At 39.8% G+C, this 25,209-nt stretch overlaps 1 protein-coding gene across 2 annotated transcripts; it reads right to left on the bottom strand.

Moving 5' to 3' along the window:
- Positions 1 to 1,016: 1,016 nt before the first annotated feature.
- Positions 1,017 to 12,951, bottom strand: pcolcea (procollagen C-endopeptidase enhancer a). Of its 2 annotated transcripts, none has more exons than XM_054756019.1 (9): positions 12,784 to 12,951; positions 7,625 to 7,733; positions 7,299 to 7,557; positions 5,522 to 5,646; positions 3,636 to 3,772; positions 3,210 to 3,562; positions 3,060 to 3,137; positions 1,387 to 1,557; positions 1,017 to 1,309 (listed from the first exon to the last, which is right to left on the bottom strand). In XM_054756019.1, the coding sequence occupies exons 1-9, from the start codon at positions 12,870 to 12,872 to the stop codon at positions 1,179 to 1,181; spliced, it is 1,452 nt and encodes a 483-aa protein (XP_054611994.1). In that variant the 5' UTR covers positions 12,873 to 12,951; the 3' UTR covers positions 1,017 to 1,178. The 2 variants fall into 2 exon arrangements, with proteins under 2 accessions (XP_054611994.1, XP_054611995.1); XM_054756020.1 differs by having other exon boundaries at positions 12,702 to 12,849.
- Positions 12,952 to 25,209: the final 12,258 nt, after the last annotated feature.

Below are 25,209 nucleotides of genomic sequence, written 5' to 3'. Positions count from 1 at the left end.
GACAAAAGTTGCAGTCTAATGAGAAGAACGCTACAAGAGTCATGTTTTATACCATTAAATATATGACGAGGACCAGTCATGTCGTTTTAGGAGCATAAAGTGGAAATAATGAAGCAGAAATATGGAATTTTTGGGAAACAAACAAAACAAATAATGTTGTAATTTTACGAGAATGAAGTCAAAATATTATGGGAATAAAGTCGTAGGGTTGGCGTTACATATTATATGAATATTATTCATAATAGTTATAAAGGTGGAATATGACAAACAAACAAAACATTGAATAAAGTTGCAATTTTTGGAAAATTAAGGGTTAGGTTTAGGGTTAGGGTTAGAGTTAGGGTTAGGGTTAGGGTTAGGTTTAGAGTTAGGGTTAAATATTATAGGAATAAAGTCATATATTAATATTAATGATACAGTCATGATATTATGAGAAACAAACAAAACAACAAATAAAGTTGTAATTTTTGGAAAATCAAATATTTCGAGAATAAAGTGTAAATATGGGAATAAAGTCATAGGGTAAGGGTTAGGGTTAGAATATTACAAAAAGAAAATGTGAAGATTATTTTTGAAGAATGTTGAAATATTTGGAAAAAAATACAAGAGCAAAAATTGAGCAAAGTTGATATTAATAAGAGGCTTTTGTGCCTGAATCGCAAAGCTGAGATGCATTTTTTCCTTGAAATATATTGAACATTTTGGCATATCCACATCCAAAGTGGCCCTTGACCCTCACATTTTTCAGTATGTGGCCGTCAGGGTTAAGGTTCGTGTAGAAAGCTTGGACCCCCCCCCGTTCTAAGCCCTAATATGTGATGCAACACACGATTAAGAATGAATTCCAGGCCTGCAGCATCCTGCACGTACAGCGTTACGGTGACGGTACACACGGTTTGGGTGCTGTTACACATCCCGTCCACCAGGTGGAGCCAAAAATCACAATGCTAGAAAGGAGCATAACGCGTCGCTGCTCATGGAAGCAAGCAAAATGCAGTCTGACATAGAGGGCGAGAGAAGAGATATAAAACCTTTATTCATACATAAATTACAGACAAGGTTTAAGTATTTGTGTGCATTTAATGGGGCCATAACATCCCTGTTGTGTTTCACGGAGACGTTATTAACTCACAGCTCTGCAACCGCATCACACTTGGACTTGTTCAGGATTTGTTTCGTTAGCATGGTTGGTTGTTGATGTTTGTCAATAATTTGTGATGTGGAGCTTTGTACGGAGCGGTGAAGGAGCCTGGTTGCAAGCTGCCGCGACCCTCCTCATCCACCTGACCCATGATAATGTAGTTAGCACCTGTAGGAAAGAAATCAAGTCTTCATGAGCGCTCCTTGTGTTGCCAGTGTGTGCGGAAGACGTGAGTGTGTGTTTACCTCTGCGGAGCAATGGGCACTTCCGGCATTGTGACACCAGCTTGACTGACATGGTCTCTCCAACTTGCGTGATCGTTAGCCGACCCGCTTTGTAAGTCTTGATGAGGGACACCCCGATGAGGAGGGTGCCCCGGGGTCCGGGGGCCAGTGAGGTCACCTTCCCGGTAATCACTACAAAAAGTGGACTCGGTGAGAATACAAGATTTCAATAATGACGTCAAAAAATTCAGTGTTGGTGCAAATCTGGATAAAGGTGCAGATGCAGTCTAAAGCACCTAATAGCCTCTTGGAAAATAGGAGTTGTCTTATGTTTGGGGTTGTCTTATATTTGGCGGAGACGCTGTATGTGTGCTGTATTTTTTTTAATGTTTAAAACAAATGAAATAAATTTTAAAAATATATTTTTTTACAATGTGTTTTTCTAAAATGTGCATTGATTGAAAATAACAATTAAAAATGTAAAAATATCATACAAATAAATAAATTATTAAATCAATAAATAAATGATTAAATAGTCTGAGTGTAACAATAAATAATTTGAATAACTTGATTAAATACCTATAATTAAGGTAAAACCATTTGAAAGAATATTTTATCAATTTCATGCCATGCATATGAAACCATATTAATATAATATAATATAATATAATATAATATAATATAATATAATATAATTATTACATTATATTATGTTGGGGTTAGGTTAATATATACTGTATATATATATATATATATATATATATATATATATATATATATATATATATAATATTTTCCAAAACACATTGTATTGAGTTAAACATTTTTAATTGATTTACTTGGCAGAGTATTTTGCTTATTGGAAGTACGTACAGTATATATAAAGCGTTAGCACATATTACTTAAGAAAAGCACATTGGTTTAACATAAACAAAGTGTCTGGTAAAAAAATATGTTGTGACTTCACTTTTACTTTCAATTGCGTTTGTGGCCAAAAATGTCCTCGAGCAGAGAGTCTGTGCTTTTTAAAAATGTATTATGTATTTTATGTTTTGTGCTTCTTTTAAGGCACCAAGTATTAAATGAAGTGACGACTGTACTTTTTTTTTTTATTTGCTACTTTGACTGCATCGGGTGTTTCATGAAGTTATTTTGTTAAGTTGTTAAGTCATCAGTCTTTGTTGTCGTGTCTTTTGGTGAAAGACGGTGGTTTCATGTGGTTTCTGCGTTGCTTTAAAATGTATAAATAAGTTCATAGTTGGTCGGTAAATAAGTTAAGAAGGTATGATAAAAATGGTTAACTGGGGAAGGACCTCGCTCCCAATCTCCTCCCTGGTGAGGTGTTCTGGGCACGCCCAGCCGGGAGAAGTCCCCGGGGCAAACCTAGGACACGCTGGAGGGATTATGTCTCACAGCTGGCCCGAGGACGCCTTGGTGTCCTCCCAGTGGAACTGGAAGAGGTGACCGGGGACCGGGAAGTCTGGACTTCCCGACTGAGACTGCCGCCCCCGCGAACCGGACCCGGATAAGCGGAAGAAAATGAAAGGATGGATGGATGGACGGATGGATGGATGGATGGATGGATGGATGGATGGATGGATGGATGGATGGATGGATGGATGGATAAGTGGGATGAGCATGTTTGGGACTGTTGGGACCTCGGCTTGACTGATTGCTTTTCTGGCTTGACTCACCAAATTCGCTGGCACAGAAACTGGTCTTGATGGTTCCGTGTCTTTTACACGCTTTGGCACACAGTGGGTTCTGAGTGACTGCAATGTAAAGAACAAGTATCGTATGGACATTGGCAGCATTCAAATGGAAGCATAGCGCACCTCACTCACCAGGCCTCTTTCCGTTTGGTCTGGTGACAACCACTCTCCTGTCCTGACCCGTGGTGCCCTCGCCACGGCCAGCGGTGGGCCGGACTGGTTTGGGTCTCTGGGTTGGTTCCGGTGGCACATATTTGGCTGTAGCAACAGGCGGGGGCACAGTGGCGTCAGGAACTCGTTCACGTGCAGGGGGTCTGACGTGGGGTCTGGCTGGAACAGGTCTGGTATCGGCACCGGCACTGTGCAATGTTGGTATGTCAGCGCCGCGTGGGACGCTGGTGTAGTAGGCCAGGAATCCATCTGATGTCACGCTGAGGTCCGACACAAACTGGACCAGGAGCACGTTGCCGCTGGTAACGATGGGCCTACGCACAACAGAAAGCGGAACGTTGTTAGGCACAGTTCGACAAACGGCAAATGATCGAGTGGGCTGCTCACTGCGGAGCTTGATCGCCGCAATATTTTCCAATCAGGCGTGAGTCGTCTTTCTCGCCGCCATTGAAGAACGCCACGTAGTCGAAGCGACAATAGGTGTCCGCCTCCAAGACGAACTTGTCAAACCTAACCTGGATTACCTGGTATCCAAACACAAACAAAAAAAGATGGTTTTTTTAACATGATTAGAGCCCTCAAAACATGAAATAACACCCCTATAGTCACATTTACACTCCTGTTACCCAATGTAGTAGACATAAGAAGAAAAAATGAAATATTTAACTCATTCAGTAGCAAAAATGTAGTTATACATTTTTACGAACCTGAACGCTTCATCCCAAAAACGTATTTATACGTCTTCAAAAGAGGTGATGACGCAACTCTTCACTAATGCATTTCAGAGCGATTTTAAGCTCTAAAAACGGCCACAAGGTGGCAGAAGGGCATTTGATAAGGAGCTTGGCGGGGACCATGTGAACCGGAAAAATCACACCTGACAAGAAGGAGGAAGTGAGAGCGCGTGGAGGAGGAGCTAATTACTAAGAACTACTACAAGATTGAAAACTTTATTCGCAATTCACACATGGCTCCGTTTCCAACCATCGTTCAGTCATCAACTGGCAAACTTTCCAGACAAACATTACCTCAGGTGCCACAAATATCGATATTTTGATTTGAGAATGGATTTTACCACGTGAACAGCTGGTATCGATATGTCAGTATGACTGACACCTAGTGACCAGTGTAGGACACTACATATCATCACAAGTCTTTGAATGCATCTTCTGAATGCCTTATATTTGTATTTTCCTTCATTTAGCCATTTTTATCCTTTAAAATGCTTAATTAGACATCAAATTTGTCAAATTTCAGCTGCTACTAATAATAATGAAAGCACTTCAGAATGAAGTGAAACCGTTATTCAGCCACACACTGGTGGTGGTAATCTACATCCGTATCCACAGCTGCCCTGGGGTTGTCTGACAGAAGTGCGGCCTCTCCAACGACCACTAAACATCCATTAGCAGTCTTTTTCAGACTTTTTGCAAAGTAATGCACTTTCCATGGCTGAGGGGTGACCAAAGGTCCTGTTTTCCCAGGACATGTCCTGCTTTTTAAAACCATTTTTACCTCCGCCAAGCAGCAGGTTTTGCTGGCGTTTATCTGTTGGTCTGTTTGTTTGTGTTCAAAAGAACTTGAAAAGTTCTGAATGGATTTGGATGAAATTTGCAGGAATTGTCATAAATGGGGTGATCCGCATCACCGTCTGAATTCAGGATTTTTTGAAAGGATTCCTGAACATTCCGAGATAGGACCATTTTCGGCATTTGTGCATATACAGTAACTCCACAAAAAACGGTCAGAGCAAGACAAGTTTCCATTCCAGAAGAAAAATGCCATTTTTGTCAATAAGTGATATTGATATCATTATGGATCCCATTGCTAATGGTATGTTTGAATGGTCCAGGAATGTAAATATGCAGATAAAATGAACGTAGGACTAAAATATATGTGGGGAACGATGGCTCTTGGCGGAGGTATACGTTATTCTAGTTATGCTTGAAAGGCTTAATTTTGGTCAAAAAAAATGTGCTCGAACGTGGATATTTTTGGTCTAATAATAGGCTGTAGTCGAGCATGAAACTGAGGTGATTTGTTAATTCATACACTTTGAAAAACGAATAGAGCGAAGTCACGGTCACGGTTTTCCGTAATAGAAACGTGTCTGCTTAAAAAAACATCTGCTTTTTGAGACTCAAGCTAAGAGCGCCTCTGCTGGTTGTAGCCAAGCAGTGCATCCACACGCCTCTTTTCACAGTTCCACTGAATCAACTCCATGAATGGAATGAGCGACCGCTGTGGCCACGGCTGGTGAGTGTTTTGCTGACCTTATCAGCGTCCACCGTGATGAGCCAGGAGCAGCTGGTTCCTGGCGGGTACTTCTTGTCCGGCCAGTTTGGTGTTTTGATCTCTCCCTGGGATTTTGTTATCTTTCCCCCACAGAACTGTTGATCTGAAAGAAAGCCAACACGGCCCCCGGACATCATGAATAAATACGACCGCAGATTGTAGTTCCGCCATGCAATGCTAACGTGAACTTTTGCCCTACTTGTGGTTACATTTTAGACTCTTTCCATCACGCTTAAAAACTTCTTTAAAAAGTCTTATTAGTCCTTATGCTTTTATATATACTTGCTGTAGCTTGTTGTGACGCCGTTGGGCACACAAATTGATGCTTTTTGTTACGGAATACGTTCTAATACGCTTCTGCCTTGGAGACTCTGTGTCTGTAAGTAATGTGCAACTACAATTACAGGAGAAATGCAGTATTTTAGACAGCAGTGTTGTTTACTTTGGACATTAATTGGGTCTAGCTTGGAGATTGTAGCTGCTGCATCAGCCACTGACTAACTAAATACACATCACACATGATTTTCGGTCTATTTAAATTTTTCCCCCTCATTTTTTTCCCCCAAATATTTCAACTCCTTAAATATTACTTCACAAATTGTCTTCCTGTCTTCCCAAAACATTAGAATTTTTTTCCCAACCTAATTTTCTAAAAAATGACAACTTTGTTTTGTTTTGTTTGTTTCTCATAATATTGCAGCTTTAAAAACAAACAAAAAAAATTTTCTTTAATACTTCAACTCTGCTAAAATAAGATTCAAATTAAAATAATGTAAAATTGCGACTTTTGTTCTTGCAAGAATACAATTTTATTCTCGTAATATTTTGACTTTATTCTTCTAAACTTACAGCTGTTTTTTCATTTCCGCTGTTTTTTTAAATTAAATTTTCCAACAATTTTAACTTTCTTCTTGTCAGTTTTGTTCTCGTAATATTATGACTTTATTCCCATAATAGTATAACTTTTTCCCCAACTTAATTTTCCAAAAATGCCAACTTTATTTTGTTTTGTTTGTTTCTCATAATATTATGACTTAAAAAAAAATAGTATGCGACTAAAATGACGTTATTTTTCCTCACAATATTACGAGTCTATTCCTGTTAGAATACGACTTTTTAGTATTTTATTAGTAGTATTTTTTATTCTCATTAAATTCCATTTGTTTTTTTCATTTCTGCTGTTGTTGTTTTTTTTTCTTGTAAATTTTCTTCTCGTAATTCTGCCTTTATTTACATAATATTTTGATTTTATTTAACTTATTTATTTCCAACTTTTTCCACATTGTTTTGTTTGTTTTTCATAATATTAAAACTTAAAAAAATGACATTTTCTTGACTATTTCAACTTTATGCTGGTAAGATGACATTATTATTCATGTAAAATAGTGATTTTTTTTCCATTTCTGATGTTGTTTTTTAAAATTTTTCCAACTATTTTCGTCTTCTTGTAAACCTGTCGACTGACCTCATTTTCCAGAAATGAAAGCTTTATTTTGTTTTCTTTGTTTCTCATAACATCACTGCTGAAAAAAGAAAAAGTGTCTTTAATGTTTCAACTTGATGCTCCTAAAAAGACGTAATTTTCCTCAAAACGTCACAGCGTTATTTTCCTAAGATTCAAACTTGAACACTGATTTTTCCATTTTTGCTGTTCTTGGGTTATTTTCTTTTGAGTTGTCTCGTTTTTAGAACGTGCTGAATTGGATTTGATTCAGTGGCGTTCTTCCAGCGCATGCGGTGCGCTGGCGTGCTCACCCTGGTCGTATGGCTTGGCGCCGCTGAAATAGGCCACAAATCCTCTGCCGTGGGTCTCGCCATCGCTCACCATCTCCAGCATCATGGTGTTGGTGGTGGAGATAAGAGCGCCCGGTCGGAAGGTTCCGCAGAACCGGCCCAGTTTTTGCACCGTGTTGGACTTGCCGTTGTAAACGTCCAGGTAGTCGTAGCGACACTGCGAGTCGGCCTCCAGGTCGAAAATGCGGAAGGTGAGCATGACCACTTTTCCCTCGGGGACCTGCCGGGCGCGGGGGGGAGAATGAACGAGCCGGAGGCGAAGAGAAAGGCGTCTGCTTGTGACTCACTGTGATGAGCCAGGTGCATTTGCTGTTTGGCTTGTAGTAGCTCGGGAAGCCCTCGCTGCCGACGAACCCCGACTCTGCTTCCAGCTCTCCTCCGCAGTGGAACACGGGCCTGCAGACAAGGTCAAGAGTGGACACGACTAACAAACCTTGGCCAGGAGACAAAAATGCCACGAATGCGTAAACTCGGCACTCTACTTCTGCAATATTTACACAATCCTGCTTTGGCTTCTTTTCCAGTTTCACGACTTTATGAAAGTTAATAAGTCCACTTTTTGCTCGACATCCTAGCACTTTATCCAGCGAGGGCGCACGGTGACAAATGAAAGGCTGCCACTTGGATGTTATGTCAACATATGCCAAGAAGTTCTAGACATTTTAGGACAAAACGGCATCTCAGCTTTGTCACAGAGCTAAAAGAACTATTATTTCTATCAACGTCACTCTTTGCTCCTTTTTCCCTCAATTTTGGCGTTGTTTTTCTTGTAATTTTCCATATATTTCAGTTTTCTCCTGAAAAACATTTTCTTCTTGAAATATTTGGACTTTTTTCCCGTAATATTCTAACATTTCCCCCACCCTCATTTTTTTCTTTTAAATTGAAAAATTTGAAAAAACCTTGAAAAAATGTTTTTTTCTTTAATATTCCAACTCTATGCTACCAAAATGACTAAAATGATTTAGATTTTTTTCTTGTAAGAATACGACCTTTTTTAATAATTTCTTAAATTTTGTTCTTGTAAAATTCCAGCTGTTTTCCATTTCTGCTGTCATTTGTAAATATTTTTATGTAATTTGTAATGTTCTGACTTTATTCTCATAATATTATAACTTTTTCCCCAACCTAACTTTCCCAAAATGTTTGTAAATTTTGTTTTGTTTGTTTCTCATGTTACAACTTTAAATAAATAAATAAATAAATAAATAAATAAATAAATAATAGATATATTTTTTTATATTTCAACTCTTTGCTACTAAAATCAGATGATCTTTTCTCACAATATTGCAAGTTTATTCTGGTAAAATTGACATTTTTTTCTTGTAAATGCAGGACTTTTTTCTTAATATTTTGACTTTATTCTTGTAAAAATTACATCTGTTTTCCATTTCTGCTGTAATTTCATTTTTAAATTTCCAGCAATTTCATCTTTTAAAAAAAATTCCTCATCATATTATAACTTTTTCCCCAACCTAATTTTCCAAAACTTACTTTTTGTAAATTATTATTTTTTTTGTTTGTCATAATATTACATCTTTTAAAAAAAAAAATAACGTTTTTTTTTGAATATTTCAACTCTAAACTCGCTTCTAAATTGAGATTATTTTTCCTCAAAATATTACCACTTTATTCTTGTAAAATTGATCATTTATTTTCTGGTAAGAATACAACTTTTTTTTCTTAACATTTTTACTTTACTCTTGTAAAATTGCAGCTGTTTTCCATTTCTGCTTTAATTTTTATTTTAAAATGTCCATTTATTTTATCTTTATTTAAATAATTTCATTTGCTTGTAATATTATGATTTTATTTCCCTAATATTAAAACTTTATAATATTGTAACTAATTTTCCAAAATGTTTTTGTATATTTTGTTTTGTTTGTTAATCGTAACTTTTAAAAAAAAAAAGGCTTTTTTTTACGTCAATGCTCCTAAAATTAGATTATTTTTCCTCATATATTATGAGTTTATTCTTGTAAAATTGTGATTTTTTTTGTCTTGTAGTAATACAACTTTTTTTCTTAATATTTTGCCTTTTTTTTGTAAAATTACAGCTGTTTTTAATTTCTGCTGTAATTTAAAAAAATTCCAGCTGTTTCATGGTTTTATTAAATATTTTTTTCTGTAAATATTATGACTTTATTCCCCAGCCTAATTGTCCAAAACTTACAACATTTTGTACATTTTGTTTTGTTTGTTTCTCATAATATTACAACATTTAAAAAATAACGGCTTTTTTTCTTGAATATTCCAACTCTTTGCTACTAAAATGTGATTCTTTTTCCTCATAATATTATGAGTTTATTCTTGTAAAAAGGCAGCTGTTTTCCATTTCTGCTGTGTTTTTTTTCAGCTATTTATTCTTTTTTTTCTATTTTTGTCTCATAATATTATGATTTTATCCCTATAATTTTATAACTTTTTCCCTAACCATTTTTTCCCAAAAATATTTATTTTTTTTTGTTTTTCACAATATTATGACTTAAAAAAAAATATATATATATATATGTATATATATATATATATATATATATATATATATACATATATATGTATATATATATGTATATTTTTTAAATATTCCTATTTCATGCGACTATTATAACTGTAATATTACATTAATATTACAACATCATTTTTGTAAAGCGACAACATTTTTATCTTATATTTTTTGACTTAATTTTTGTAAAATTACTGCAGAATTTTTTCATTTTTTTCTGCTGTTTTTTTTTCTGAAGTTTTCTTGTTAAAGTATATTTTTAGAATGTGCCGCGGGCCGCAGTTTGGGCGTCCCGTCCTGACTCGTCCCGTGGTTTGTAGCAATGAAGAAACCAGGAGAACAAAGAGGTCAAGTAAACTTGCGGGGTATTTGAAAGGCGCAGCGACGGCGTCATAAAGTGTCTCTGAGAGACGGCGCTGCGTCATGTCAGCTGTCAGGGAGGATTCCACAGAAGGAAACACGTCGTGTAGACGCATGTCTACTGTGGATCTGTAGCTGCTGAGTCAGCAGCAAGGATACGTCTCCTATTATCCTGACTTGTTTGCTTACTATTCTTCTAGAATCTAGATAGATTAGAGCAGGGCTGCTCCACTGGCTCCACCCACATTTCGTTCGGTTATGACACACTTTTATTGAAATTAAAACAACAACTGCATTTTTATAGTTGAAAAAAACAGCCTTCCAATACAGCGGCGTGTTAAAAAAAAATTCAGAGATTTAGAGAATAAAGTCGTAAATTTACAAGAAAAAAGTAATACATTTACAAGAATAAAGACTTTATTCTCGTAAATTTACGGATTTTTTTTTGTCATATATTTTTGACTTTTTTGTGTAAATTTACGTATTTTTTTCTCATATATTTGTGAGGTTTTTTTCTAGTAAATTTATGACTTTATTCTTGTAAATTTACAACTTTTTTGTCATAAATTTACAAGTTTTTTGTCTGAAATTTACAACTTTTTATTTCTAGTACATATACGACTTTTTTTGTAATAAATTTCCGGCTTTTTTCTCATAAATTTATGACTTTATTTTTTAGTAAATTTACGACTTCATTCTCATAAATTTAAAACTTTTTTTCTAGTAAATTTACAACTTTTTTGTCGTAAATTTACGACTTTTTCTCTCATAAATTTACGACTTTATTTTCTAGTAAATTTACGACTTCATTCTCATAAATTTACAACTTTTTTCTAGTAAATTTGCGACTTTTTCGCTCATAAATTTACAACTTTATTTTCTACTAAATTCACGACTTCATTCTCATAAATTTACAAAAAGTTGTACAAAGTCGAGAATAAAGTCGTAAATTTACCAGAGTAAAGTCGGAAATGTTCAAGACAAAACTCGTAATACTATGAGAATAAAGTCGTACATTTACGAGAAAAAAGTCGTAACTTTATGTTGCAGGCATTGCCTGAGACAGCTATGAAAAGGGGGGACTTATGTGACCTTTGGCCTTGGGCACGTGGAGGGGGCGGGGTCCGGAAGGCGGCTAGCCATGCTAATCTCAATGCTAAAAGCTCAGCTGCTCTGATTTGCTGCCACGTTGGAAATAAAAGCTTGCCTGAAGCGAGAGGAAAGTTTCCTTCCTTCCTGAAGAGCTGTGCTCTATTTTCCGTAATATTAACACTTTGTTCTCGTGAATTTACGGCTTTTTTTCTCGGAAATGTAGAACTTTATTCTCAAAATCTCAGATGATTCTTTTTTTTCAGGTGGCCCTAATACTCGTACGCTCTGAAAATGCTTCATTTATTCAACCACAAAACAGCAGGATTACTCATCCATGTATTTTTGAACATTTTCACGTGGAGAGGGGTTACTATAGCACGGTGTATCTCATGTCAAACACGATTCTCTCCCAATACAGTCGTCCCGCGTTTATCGTGGTTAACTGGTTCCAGACCTGACCGTGATAAGTGAATTTCCACAAAGTAGGATTAATTAGGGCAAAGAAAAACCCTGTTTATGTTTTTTAACATTATTAGGACCCTCTTGACATGAAATAACACCCCTATAGTCCCGTTGACACGCCCATTACCCAACATAGTGGACATCATCAGAGAAAACGAGACATAAATAAGACTTGCGATCGTGTGTGTTGCTGTAAATGTGTTCCAGTGTCGGACAGGAAGTGAGGTTTTAGCTTGGCGTGGATTCCGGCCGCACCAGTAGCCCGTGTTAGGGGTTATTGTGCCTGCTGTCAGATCATTCAAACCTGCAATAAAAACCTGTTGTTGCGGCAATCAAGTCTTGTGTCTGACATAACATGACAGTAACATTACTGACACCTAGTGACCAGTGTAGAATACTACATTGTCTTTGAATGCCTTATATTTGTATTTTACTTCATTTAGACATTTTGATGCTGATGCTTCATTTAGGCTGAACATATGTACAATTTGCTTCATTTTTGGGCTAATAAAAAGCCGTACTGAACACAAAACAACATGAAGTCGTATGTTTTTTATGTGTTCAAGTGGTATGCGGTGTAGATTCGAGTTTGGCACAGTGCCACACGCCAGAAATGATTCTTTCCCAATGCGGACACACAGGACCGATACGTTTATAGTTGGTTTTTAATGGTCTATGAAAGTTTGGAATATTTTGTGGATAACGCAACTTGAGTCCTTCCCGTTGAGCAACTCCAAATGTCCCCCGACTTTGAATCATTTAGGCAGAAAGCAGAAACCCAGAAGAGTCGTACGCCTGCTGATCACAGCCAAGATGTCACCAACCGGAGCCAAGTCGCTGGGACGGGGCCCCACAGGCAGAAGCAAAAACATTAACATCTGGCGGCTCAGCCACCGCACACTCACAGAGGAAACAACAACTGCAAGCAGACAGAAGACAATCCGCACCTCCGCCACCTCGACTTTGTTAACTTCATCAGCAGGAGGAACGTGAACGCAGGCTGCCATTCATCTTCCCGTGTGACCTCACCTGGTGTAGTTTGTCTGCTGTGCCCCCGTCCTCCCCAAAGTCAGGCACAAGAGCAGGGAGATGCCCCACGTATGACCCACGTACGCCATCACGCACTCCCACAAACACGGCTGGAAAAGAGGAGAGATTGCAGCGGGAGGCGAGGAGAGCTTCTGGAGCAGGAAAGACGAGCAGGAGGAGGAGGAGGATGGGCGGGGAGACTGTATTTGGAGGGGGGCTGGGGGCGGGGGTGGAGAGTTCTAGAATGGATGAGGAGAGATGCTGGAAGGACAGCGATGGGGGGTGGGGGTGCAGAAGGCTTTAATTAGAGACAGATGTTTTCTACATAATAACATGGCTTTTTGGAACGGGGGGGGGGGGTATTTTGTGAGGAAGCGAGACAAAGTGGTTTCTCTGATCCTCAACTTGAAAGCAGCAAAAACTAATGTTGATAGCTTTGACCTTGTTGGAGGGCACAGGTGTTCAAAGTGCGGCCCTGGGGCCTTTTTATTCTAAACAGCCTGCGGATGTTTTTTTAATGGCCCAAAAATATTCTTTAGTGGGGGGAAAGACAACAGCAGGAAAACTGGAAAAGTCTTCAGCAATTTTGAAGTCAAAATATTTTTAAAAAATTATTTAAAAATTTTTATTATTATTTTATTATTATAAAATGTATTATAACATATAGGAAAAGGCTTCTTGAGACGTCATCTGTACTTCTGTGAAGAAGGTGTCGGACGTTTCGCTCCTCATCCGAAGAGCTTCGTCAGCGAACTAATAAGTGCTGGTAGCTTAGGCCTTAAATACAGTAAGAGTGGGCGGAATTGGTGTGCCAACACCCTCCTACTATTGGTTCCTTACACTAAGCCTGGGCGGAGTAGTGGTATAATCCTATCCTGCTGTTAACACCTCCGATAAAAGGGAAGTGTTGCTCCCTGAATTGGGTATGAACGACTCTGATACTGGCTTGTTAACATTTATTGTTCTGGCTCGGCCCTGGCTTCATCTCATTTGCAAGACTAAGAGCTGTGGGTTTTGGTCTCAGTAACCTGCTGAACACAGGGTCCAAATTAAACCTCAAACCACCATTCCGATTCAATGATGGGTTCTGTTGTTTGACAAAAATAGCTTCCTTTACTCCTCTTTCAAACCATCTGTTTTCTTTGGCCAAAATCTTTACCTCACTGTCCTCAAAAGAGTGATTGGTAGCTTTAAGGTGTAGATGTACTGCTGATTGAGGACCACTAGAATTGTCCCTGCAATGTTGATAAAGCCTTTTTTGGAGCATTTGCTTAGTTTCCCCAATGTAGTGCTCTTTGCATTCCTCATCTTTACAGTGGATGGAATAGACCACATTGCTTTGTTTCTGGTTTGGAGCCTTGTCTTTAGGATGCACTCATTTTTGTCTCAGGGTATTTACTGGTTTGAAATAGGTAGGAATTTTGTGTTGCCATAAGATCCTCTGGAGTTTTTCAGAGACCCCCGCTACATAAGGGACTACCACTCCTCTCCTTTTTGCTTCTGTGGGCTTTTGGGTTTCTTTCCCTACTCTCTTCTTTTGACATTTGTTAAAAGCCCACCGTGGGTACCCACAGGTTGAGAGCGCTCTCTGGACATGTTGTGTCTCCTTTTTTTTTCCCTCAGCACTAGTTGGTATTTGTTCCGCTCTATGTTGGAGGGTCCTAATAACCCCTGGTTTATGTTGTAGTGGATGGTTTGATTCAAAAAGCAGGTATTGGTCAGTGTGTGTGGCCTTTCTAAAGACCTCTGTAAGTAGCTGTCTGTCCAAGAAGAAGGCTAGTTGGTTCTCTTTAGCGTCCTCACGAGTAAATTTGATATTGGTGTCCACCGCATTGATGTGATCTGTGAAAGACTGAATTTCTTGTTTTTTGATTATGACAAAGGTGTCATCCACGTATCTAAACCAGTGCCTTGGTTTTGTCCCTGAGAAGGATGAGAGAGCCTGTTTCTCCATCTCTTCCATGTACAGATTCGCCACTATGGGTGAGACTGGTGAGCCCATAGCACAACCATGGATTTGTCTGTAAAATTTCCCTCTAAACTGAAAATATGTGGTGTTAAGGCAAATTTCCAATAATTGGCAGATGTGGTCAGCACTAAGTTTTGTTCTCCGATGCAGAGTTGAGTCCTCGAGCAGTCTCTTCCTCACCACCGAGACTGCTGCTGAGGTGGGGACGGATGTGAAAAGTGACGTCACATCATAAGACACCAAAGTTTCCTCTGGCTCCAATCTGAGGTCTTTGATGCTCGACACAAACCCTTTTGTGTTCTCTATATGATGATCAGTGTTGCCTACCAATGGGGATAAGACTGTTTTTACATATTTCGCTACATTGTACGTGGTAGAGTCAATGCTACAGACAATGGGTCTGAGGGGAAACCCTTCCTTGTGGATTTTTGGAAGGCCATAGATACATGGTGTAGCCTCCCCAGGGTATAACCTATGATACATCTGTCTGTCAATTAGTTCTTCCTTCTCTAACTTTTGGAGACAGTGTATGATTTCTTTCTTATACCTACTGGATGGGTCCCTTTTAAGTTGCTCATATGTGTTGGCATCACTAATTAGACTTGTTATTTTTTCTTCATAGTCCAATGTGTTGAGAACCATTGTGCATCTGCCCTTATCAGCTGGTAAGATGGTGATGCTCTCATCTTTCTGCAGAGCCGCTAATGCTTTCCTCTCACCTACCGTGATATTGGACGGTGGTGGTTTAGCACTACTGAGAAGGGCCGATATTCTCAGATGAAGGTCCCCTGCCTCTGTTCTAGAAAGGTTATTGTTTCTGATGGCCGATTCAGCTGCTGTGATATCGTCTACTGTGGGTATCGTTTTAGGAGTCACTGAGAAGTTGAGACCCTTGGTTAATACTGCCTTCTCTGTCTCCGAGAGGCTTCTGTCTGACAGATTTTTGATCCAATTTTCTTTAGTATTGGTCTGATTCCCCCCATCCTTAGTGTTTACGACAAGCTGTGGTTGATTTTCCAATAGAAGTTTCTGGAATTTTCCCTTATGCCTTTCTTTGGTTTTGCTATGGTGCTTCATATAACCTGATTTAGTAAATTCACAAACCTCCTGATAGGTTTCGTGCGTAAGCTTGGTTTGCAATCTCTGATAGAAGGTTTCTACTTCAGACTGTTTATTTTTTATCTCTATGTTAAGTCTCCTAATTCTCAAATTCTGTATTTTTCTGATGTAGTTTAGTTGCATTTTCCTTGCCAAGTGTCCTTGCTCAAGGGACGCTTGCCTCATGCATTTGGGGATTAACCTACTCTGCCTGCATCTAAGATTGAATCTGAGGTGGTTCCTTAAATCTGCTAATTTAAGAGTGGCCTTTTCTAAGATCAAAACCCACAGCTCTTAGTCTTGCAAATGAGGTGAAGCCAGGGCCGAGCCAGAACAATAAATGTTAACGAGCCAGTATCAGAGTCGTTCATACCCAATTCAGGGAGCGACACTTCCCTTTTATTGGAGGTGTTAACAGCAGGAGAGGATTATACCACTACTCCGCCCAGGCTTAGTGTAAGGAACCAATAGGAGGAGGGTGTTGGCACACCAATTCCGCCCACTCTTACTGTATTTAAGACCTAGGCTACTAGCACTTATTAGTTCGCTGACGAAGCTCTTCGGATGAGGAGCGAAACGTCCGACACCTTCTTCACAGAAGTACAGATGACGTCTCAAGAAGCCTTTTCCTCGATGGACAACTCCTGTACGACTGAGAGCCTACACAGACGCATTATAACATATAATATATCATAATCATAATTTTAAAAAGATATAATTTCACCAGAATAATATTATGAGTAATATTCTGAAACAAAAATAATGCTATTTTAGTAGCACTTCCACTCGCATAACAGGCACAGTAATAATAATCCAAATAATAACACGGGCTACTGTTGGGCCCACAACCTGAACCTCTGACGTCACTTCCTGTCCTCCACACATCAGTCCGCCCCCCACTCATGTCCCCTAGGGAGCACATTTACTGTGAGACGCACACAAGCAGGAGTTTTATTTACAGTATGTCTTTTATTTACTCTTATTATCTACTGCCTTGGGTGATACGAGCGTAACTGTGGAATGGTGATGGAAATTTCAGCTCTTTTTAGAGAGCCCGTTCTTTTGGGTCGGCTCACTAAAAAGAGACAGCTCTTTCGCCTCCCAAATGGTTCCTCTGTTTTTTTTTGTTGTTGTCTTGAATAAATTTATTTATGTCAAATTAATTACTAATGTCCAAATGACATGATGTGTTGTTTATTATTATTATATGTTTATTATTAGAATGGATTTACTTAAACCTCAATGAGATGCTGCAAAAATGTGTTATCATGTTCAATTAGAAATAAAACACAAAAACAAAGACCCATCTCAATAGACAAATGAAGGCAAAATAGGTGAAATCTCTTCATGGAAATTTCTCACGAACGAATCGGCTCTAAGAGCATGGGCGTGTGTCTAACCCCGCCCCTGCGCCTGCCCGGCGTGGCCACCACACATCTTGACCAATGACATTCGCCTTCAACAGAAAAAAAAGACAACACTCATCGGCTCCCAACGACACGAACTGGCTCCTGTCGTTCATTTCAAAGAGCCGGCTCTTAGAGCCGCTTCGTTCGCGACCGACACATCACTGTGGAACCGTGAGTCTGTGTTATCTTATTTGCGTGTGATATGTCTTATTTTCTCTGATGATATCTTCTACATTGGGTAACACTAGAAATCAGGTTTTTATGCTGCCGATAGCGATACCAATCATCCATGAGTGAACTTGGACGATACCGATCACATACATTAAGTGTACATTTTTAAATGTACTATTGGCTATATCCGGGTCACCAATATTTTTTTTTCCAGAAATCCATTTCTTTCTAGTGTTCTCACATTATTAACTGGAAACCTGAATGAAAAGTGGTCGTGGGGGGCTCACGTTGGTGACCCCCCTGGGCTCCAGGATATCGAAGGGAAACCATCAAATTTAGACCAAAACATATTTGACTTACTTCTTCAAAATCACTGGTGAAACTTAAAGGATCAGGCGCCTTCTTGAAGGAGACTTTGGATGGCGGAGCAGCTTGATGGCGCTCCAACAGGAGTCAGGACCCCCCCCAGGTGGTCGGTCGGTGTCCGCCACCACCGCCGACGGCCGGCCGTCCAGCCGTCCAGTCAGATGAATCCAACCACTTTTTGGGCTATCCGCCTGACACCTCCGACTGCCACGCAAACACGGGCTCGTGTCGTCCCGCGTTTTGGCTAATTAGCCGCCGCCCGACTGACGGTCACATCGCGAGTGCCCGCCCCCCAAATGCCGCACCATGCTAAAGCTTTTTAAGGCGGCAACGACACACAATGACAGGAAGTCCCATGCGGTAGACATGCTTGTTTTGGCTTTGTGAAGGGAAAGTGGGCGGGAGAGAGGCGGTCACTATAGGCTGGATGCTGCAACGGGGGCGGAGCTGATCGGAAAAAAATCAAGTATACCGTGCTTTTTCACGGAAATCGGCCGATACTGATCGGTGGCCGATGGATCGACGCACCCCTAGGTAATGCAAACGTAAAGGTGACTATAGGGGTGTTATTTCATATCTAGAGGGCTCTAATAATGTTAAATACCAAATTTAGAAGGTGGTAAGCAGGTTTTCTACGCCAAAGCTATGACAATATTCCATTTATTAATATTGAATCCTACTTCTTTATTATGGTGCTTTAATGGTGGTGATTTGCTAGCATAGTAAGTTTCCTAGCATATTGATGGGGGGGTTGCCTCACTGACTTCCCCCTTTAAATTCTTGGAAGTGCCTGATTTTCCTCCAGATGTTTCTTAGAAGATAGGACAGACGCTTTACTTAGTATTCAGGGTCTTATTTGCCTCCTGGATTTAAAAAGAGCAGCGCTTTTCATGTCTTTCTGCTTATTCAAACAGTGGAACGTGAGTTTGAATTTGAGTGAAACCACAAAGACGGAGAACAGATGAGATTCTCAGACAATTAGATGTCATTTTTGTAGTCATGACTTGACTCTTTTTTTGCTGCGTCAGATCTTTGTTTTTCCTGCTGATTGTGCAACCCCCCACTGACTCTCTGGAAAAGGAGCGTGTGTCAATCTTACCGATCTGTCAGGAGTTATTGCAGAACCCCTTGGCTTGGTTTCCTGGCTAGCAGAGCAGGGTCGCCGCTCCTCCGCACTGTGATAGTCCCCGCATTCCTGCCTCTGCCGTCTCTTATCAGGACTTAAAGACAAAACACAGCACAGCTGGGCCTCCAGCAGCCTTCTTCAATCTTTTCCTTGGCAGCAGAAATCATTTCACGCAGGTTGTAAAGTGAGACATTTAAGTAATAGGCCACATGGAACAGGAGACTCATGCATGGGGTTTGCCTTGGCCGTCAGCCTCGGTTGTTCCAGACTGTGTTCGAGTGGGTGCGGGTCAGCAGTGCATGAAAGTGACTGGATTTTTACAGCATCCATTCAAACGCTTTTCCCGTCGCAGGCCTCAGTGGTGTCGGCCAGAGGGTTGACTCATCCGTAAGAGTCAGTGATGCCTTGGTGGATTGCAGGGGAGGAACACACACCCCCTCTGGCTCGGATCCTGTGTGGAACCAAAGGACACGCTGGGGCTTGGGGAGATACAATGGAAGGATAAAAGTTTTATTGACGCATTCAACCAAATCTCTTTTCTTAATCAAGAAATCTAAAAGCAAAGCTGGGATTGGTCGTCTTGTTTCACAGTGCTTCAGCCCACAGAGCCCCTGGCTGTGCTTCAGCCTGGGGACCCTCGCTTTTCGTACGCCGCGGTTTTTGCACGACGAGGTTTTCGTCTAAAAGCCCAAATTTTGCCTCAGTGCTCGTACAATGTCTCCGTTTTATTGCACGCGTTTTGCACATGGAAAACTACAGTCCATTTGCCCTGTATTGTATCGCAGGAACCCGCCCGCTCCAAAGTGGCACTCGAGGCCAGATTTAATACGGCACCCCCCTCCATCGGCCATTTACATACACTTACAAAAGAAATGCAATCCATTTTCACCACTGACTTTCATGTCATTTTAAAAATCAGATTTCATGTCATTCATTTGTTGATGTTGAACAAAACTAATTACAAATAAATACAAAAAATCTGAAATACAATATAACAAAATAAGGCCATGTAAATAAATGAACAAATAGTAATAATAGTAATAAATTATACATTCAAAAATCAAAATCACGCAATTTAAGCACCCACAGTTTGCACACTATGACTCTATAAAAGAAAGTTACATTTACACTACGCTAACTACGTTCATGGAAACAATGATTACACCACCCTTGTTTCTTCAGTTTCGTGTTCATTTTAATGCCTGATATAACTAAAGGTACCTTTGTTTGGACAAATAACAACGACAACAAAAACAGCTCATAAGAGTTTCCTTTGTTGGCAGTTCAATGCTACAGCTAAAAGATTACTGAACATTTGCAGTAAAAATAATTATTTTGAATCAATGGGGGCCGAAAAGTACATTTTACATTTTCACTCCTGTAACGTTTTGCTTGGCTCCGGAGGGGGGGGTGGTTGCTGGTTCAATCCTCCATTCTGCTGTCATCATTCAACGTCTGTGTACGTTTCAGCATTCCGTCTGCATTTTTACTTTCCAACATTCTCAATGACGTCATTTTTGGTCTGCTAAAAGCGAATGGACGAATTAAAATGGTGGAAAAACATTTGACATTTTCCGTTACTGTAACATTCCACTTATTCACGCCGCAGGGTGACATGGCTCAGGTGGTGTAGATCGGTCGACTGCCAACCTGATGGTCGCTGGTTCGACCCCCAGTCCTTGTGTAATCCTTCAGCATATTTCTATTCTCCATTTTTCATTGAACATTTCAAATTCCCCCGTTTTCATTTGTTTTGTTTTTTTACTACTCCCACATTACTCAGCCACTTCGCACCATTCTAACATTACCTGGGAAAATAAATGCCTGTTGGCCATGTCACCGAACAATCGCTGACAACTAGTGGCCAATGTAGAATACTACATTAACAATTAGAATGCCTCTTGTGCCTTGCATTTGTATTTTAGTTCATTTAGCCTGCTTGAAAATGCTTCATTTAGGCCAAGAATAAGTACAATTTGCTTTAAGGTGCATATATTTATTGACTAATAATAGGCCGTAGTCAACCACGAAACAGCGATCATGTATAAATTCATTCATTTCTGATAGAGCGAGGGCGGGATAGATATTATCACATTACGTGTGTTAAATGTGCCATGGCGTACACAACAATCGTTTATTTATTTTAGTAGAATATACGAGTGGTGTCATTTTTAGAGATGTTTGTTATTATAATTGCTGTCCCCCCTATATGCATTATGCACAGGAATTTGTTGACGTCAGTTTGAGCTATGATAATTAGGACACCAGCAACATTAGTCATAGCACAGGAAATCCTGCCATTCATTATCTATACTGCTCATCCTGTGCAGCATCCCCGCAGGAAATATACTATTTTAAACCTTCAAGCCTGCCCAGCGGTGCAAATAAGGTAAAAAAAAAACAACAAAACAATGGATTTTTATTGCACTTTTCACATGGGGGGGGGGGACACATTGTAAAAATATAACTGACCCAGAAAACTAAAGGAAAAACAACAACAACACCAAAAAGGGAGAAATCTGCAGTAATTTGTTACAAGAAGTTGTTACATAAAGTCCAAATATGTACAGTGGTGTAAAAAAGTGTTTGCCCCCTTCCTGATTTCTTTTTTCTTTTTCTTTTTTTTGTCACACAAAAATGTTTTATGTGATCACACAAATTCAAATTTTTGTCAATGGCAACACAACTGAACACATAATGCAGTTTTTAAATGAAATTTTTTATCATTACGGGAGAAAAAAATCCAAAGCTACATGTCCCTGTGTGAAAAAGTGATTGCCCCCTAAAGCTAATAAGTGGTTGGGCCCCCTTAGCAGCAACAACTGCAATCAAGCGTTTGTGATAACTTGCAATGAGTCTCTTACAGCGCTGGGGAGGAATTTTGCACAATTGTTGTCATTCAGCCACATTGGAGGCTTTTCCAGCATGAAGCCTTTTTAAGGTCATGCCACAGCATCTCAATAGGATTCAGGTCAGGACTTGGACTAGACCACTCCAAAGTCTTCATCCATTCAGAGGTGGACTTGCTGGTGTGTTTTGGATCATTGTCCTGCTGCAGAACCCAAGTTGGTTTCAGCTTGAGGTCACCAACATTCTCCTTCAGCACAATTCATGCTTTCATTTATCACAGCAAGCCTTCCAGGTCCTGAAGCAGCAAAACAGCCCCAGACCCTCACACTACCACCACCATGTTTTACTGTTGGTATGATGTTCTTTTTCTGAAATTTGGCGTTACTTTTACGCCAGATGTAATGGGACACACACCTTCCAAAAAGTTAAACTTTTGTCTCGAGCTTGAGACGAGCTTTAATGTTCTTTTTGTTCAGCAGTGGTTTTGGTCTTGGAACTCTGGCATGCAGGTCCTTTTTGCCCAGTGTCTTTCTTATGGTGGAGTCATGAACACTGACTGACCATAACTGAGGCAAGTGAGTCCTGCAGTTCTTTGGATGTTGTTGTGGGGTCTTTTGTGACCTCTTGGATGAGTCATCGTTGCGCTCTTGTGTCATTTTGGTCGGCCGGCCACTCCTGGGAAGGTTCACCACTGTTCCATGTTTTCAGTATTTGTGGATAATGGCTCTCACTGTGGTTGGCTGGAGTCCCAAAGCTTTAGAAATGGCTTTATAACCTTTTCTACACTGATAGATCTCAATTAATCTCACTTAAGTTATGTTTTAACAGGGGGGCAATCACTTTTTCACTGCATTTTGTGTTGAGTTGTGTTGTCATTGTCGAATATTTAAATTTTTTGATGATCTGAAACATTTAAGTGTGACAAAAAAAAGAAATCATGAAGGGGGCAAACACTTTTTAATACGACTGTATTATAAAGTCGTAATATTATGAGAAAAAAAGAAAATGACACATAAAGTTGTAATTTTTGAAAATTAGGTTGCAGAAAAAAATCAAAATATTTTGGGAGTAAAGTCAGAATTACGAGAAGAAAGTTTACAAGAAGAAAGCCAAAATAGTAGTCATTTTAGAAAATGTAGTCATTTTAGTAGCATAGAGTTCAAATATTAAAGAAGAAATAAGTCATTTTTAATAGCCGTAATTTGAGAAACAAAGACAACAAAATTAGGTTGTAATTTTTGGAAAACTAGGCTGGGGAAGTTATAATATGAGAATAAAGTCAAAATATGATGGGAATAAAGTCATAATATTATGGGAATAACGTCCTAATGGTACTTCAACATCATTTAAGAAGAAAGTTGAAATATTTGCAAAATTAAGACAAACAGCAAACATATAAAGAAAAAACAAAGAGTGAAGTTGATACAAATAAGAGGCTTTTTCACCTATATGTCAACGCTGAGATGCAATGTTTTCTTGAAATATATTTAACTTCTTAGCCTATCTGCATGTGTTACTTGACAAAAGAGTGGCAATGTTGCATCCTTTCATTTTTCATTATGTGGCCCTCACTGGAAAAACGTTTGGACACCCCTGGTTTCCACACAATGCCATTGCCTGCAACACTGACACCTGGCGATCAAAATGCAGAACTGCAACCTAGCAAGAAGAAGCCGTCAGCTTTGTTGATTGATCGACGTTCATGTCAAGAAGTGCAGCACACTACTTTGATTTCAGTCGTAAAATTAACTCCACGACCTTGTGTTTTACGAATGATGCAAATAAAACATCACATCAGCTCTCAAAGACAGCGCCCAGAGAAGGAAATGCGGTAGCTGCCGTGTTTGCTTTTTCAAAATAAAAGTCCTGCAACCGCCGCTTCCTGTCGGTGGTTAGAACATGAACCTAAAAAAGAAAGTCTTCTTATTTGCCGTATTTTGTTCCAGATGTTTTTAGAAATGGTGATAACTGCAGTTAGTCAACTCTGTGGTGGCCTCAGCCATCTTCTATGCTGTGGGCTGCTGGAGAGGGGGCAGCACGGACAGGGACAGGAGCAGGATCAATAGGCTGATCAGGAGAGCGAGCTCTGTCCTGGACGGTCCTCTGGACTCCGTGGAGGAAGTGGGGGAGAGAAGGATGTTGGCTAAGCTGACATCCATCATGGACAACACCTCTCACCCGCTACATGACACTGTGGGTTCCCTTAGCAGCTCCTTCAGCAGCAGACTGTTACACCCACGGTGTAAGAAGGAGAGGTTCCGCTGGTCCTTCATACCGACCACTGTCAGGCTCTACAACACCTGCACCACCTGAACCATGTTGTAGTGCTTTACTTTACTGTTCTCTTTACTTGTCTTGCTTGCTTGCTGCTGTAACAAGTAAATTTCCCCGCTGTGGGATCAATAAAGTACATACAATACAATACAATACTAGATAAGGTATTCAATTTAACAATTTCTGTATTATGGTTGTGGTGTGCTGCACCATTTTTAATAATTAGGTACAAGCTACACATTTAGCTCCATCAGAAATGATCAAACTATAAACAATGAGCAACTTTTCGTGCGTTAATCTTTGCAAAGGTTTGCAGCAACCCTTTGTGACGGATGTTTGTTTTGGTATTTAGCTTTCAGCGTTATCATGATGACGTGTTCTATTAAGAGACAGTTTATGGCTGATAGACGGAAGCAAATGCATGCGTGTGTTGACCCAAGCTGTGTGTGCACTTGTACCACACCAGGTTGCCATTTGTGCTGTTTGTCTATTTAGGGTTAAACAAGCTTGTTGGTGGGTTTTTGCAGGCATGGTGTGCTGCTGACCTCCATTTGAGATGTTGTGGAGCAGTGGGAGGAATACTTAGACATCCTCAATGAGGATGCAGTGCCCGGGTACTGGGGGCTCTCCTATCTCTGGGGCTGGTGGCCAAAAAGCTCCTTCCGGGAATTCCGTAAGGCCCTGGAGAATGTGGGGCTGTCTTGGTTGACATGACACTGTAGCATTGCGTGGACATTGGGGGCGGTGCCTCTGGATTGGCAGACGGTGGTGGTAGTTTCACCTTTTTTAAGAAGGGGAACCGGTGGGTGTGTTCCAACTCTCATGGGATCACAATCCTCACCCTTCCTGGTAAGGTCTATTCAGGAGGGTCCACCTTCTTGTTGAATCTCGGATTCAGGAGTGTGTTTTCTGTCCTGCTTGTGGAACTGGGGACCAACTCTACACTCTCACCAGGGTTCTTGAGGATGCATGGGATTTCACCCAATCAGTCTACATGTGTTTAGTGGACTTGGAGAAGGCATTCGACAGTGTTCCTATAGGAAATATAGAAGTAACCGGTGTCAAAACTTCGTCCACAATGTTTCCTTGTTTCCAGTTAGGGTTGGACTCCTCAATGGTTGCTTTTTGTCACCGATTCTGTTCATAACCTTTATGGAAAAAAT

This window comes from Dunckerocampus dactyliophorus, chromosome 16 (genome assembly GCF_027744805.1).
Source record: "Dunckerocampus dactyliophorus isolate RoL2022-P2 chromosome 16, RoL_Ddac_1.1, whole genome shotgun sequence".
Taxonomy (NCBI): domain Eukaryota; kingdom Metazoa; phylum Chordata; class Actinopteri; order Syngnathiformes; family Syngnathidae; genus Dunckerocampus; species Dunckerocampus dactyliophorus.
Note: the sequence above shows the minus strand (reverse complement) of the source record. Positions and strands in the feature narration are given on the sequence as shown.

Excerpts from the sequence above, each read along its gene's own strand:
- pcolcea (XM_054756019.1), bottom strand. The coding sequence starts at position 12,872 with ATGGCGTACGTGGGTCATACGTGGGGCATCTCCCTGCTCTTGTGCCTG. Across the intron at positions 7,558-7,624 it reads AATGCACCTGGCTCATCACA|GTCCCCGAGGGAAAAGTGGT; the intron begins GTGAGTCACAAG and ends CGCGCCCGGCAG. Across the intron at positions 1,558-3,059 it reads TTTCTGTGCCAGCGAATTTG|TGATTACCGGGAAGGTGACC; the intron begins GTGAGTCAAGCC and ends CACTTTTTGTAG.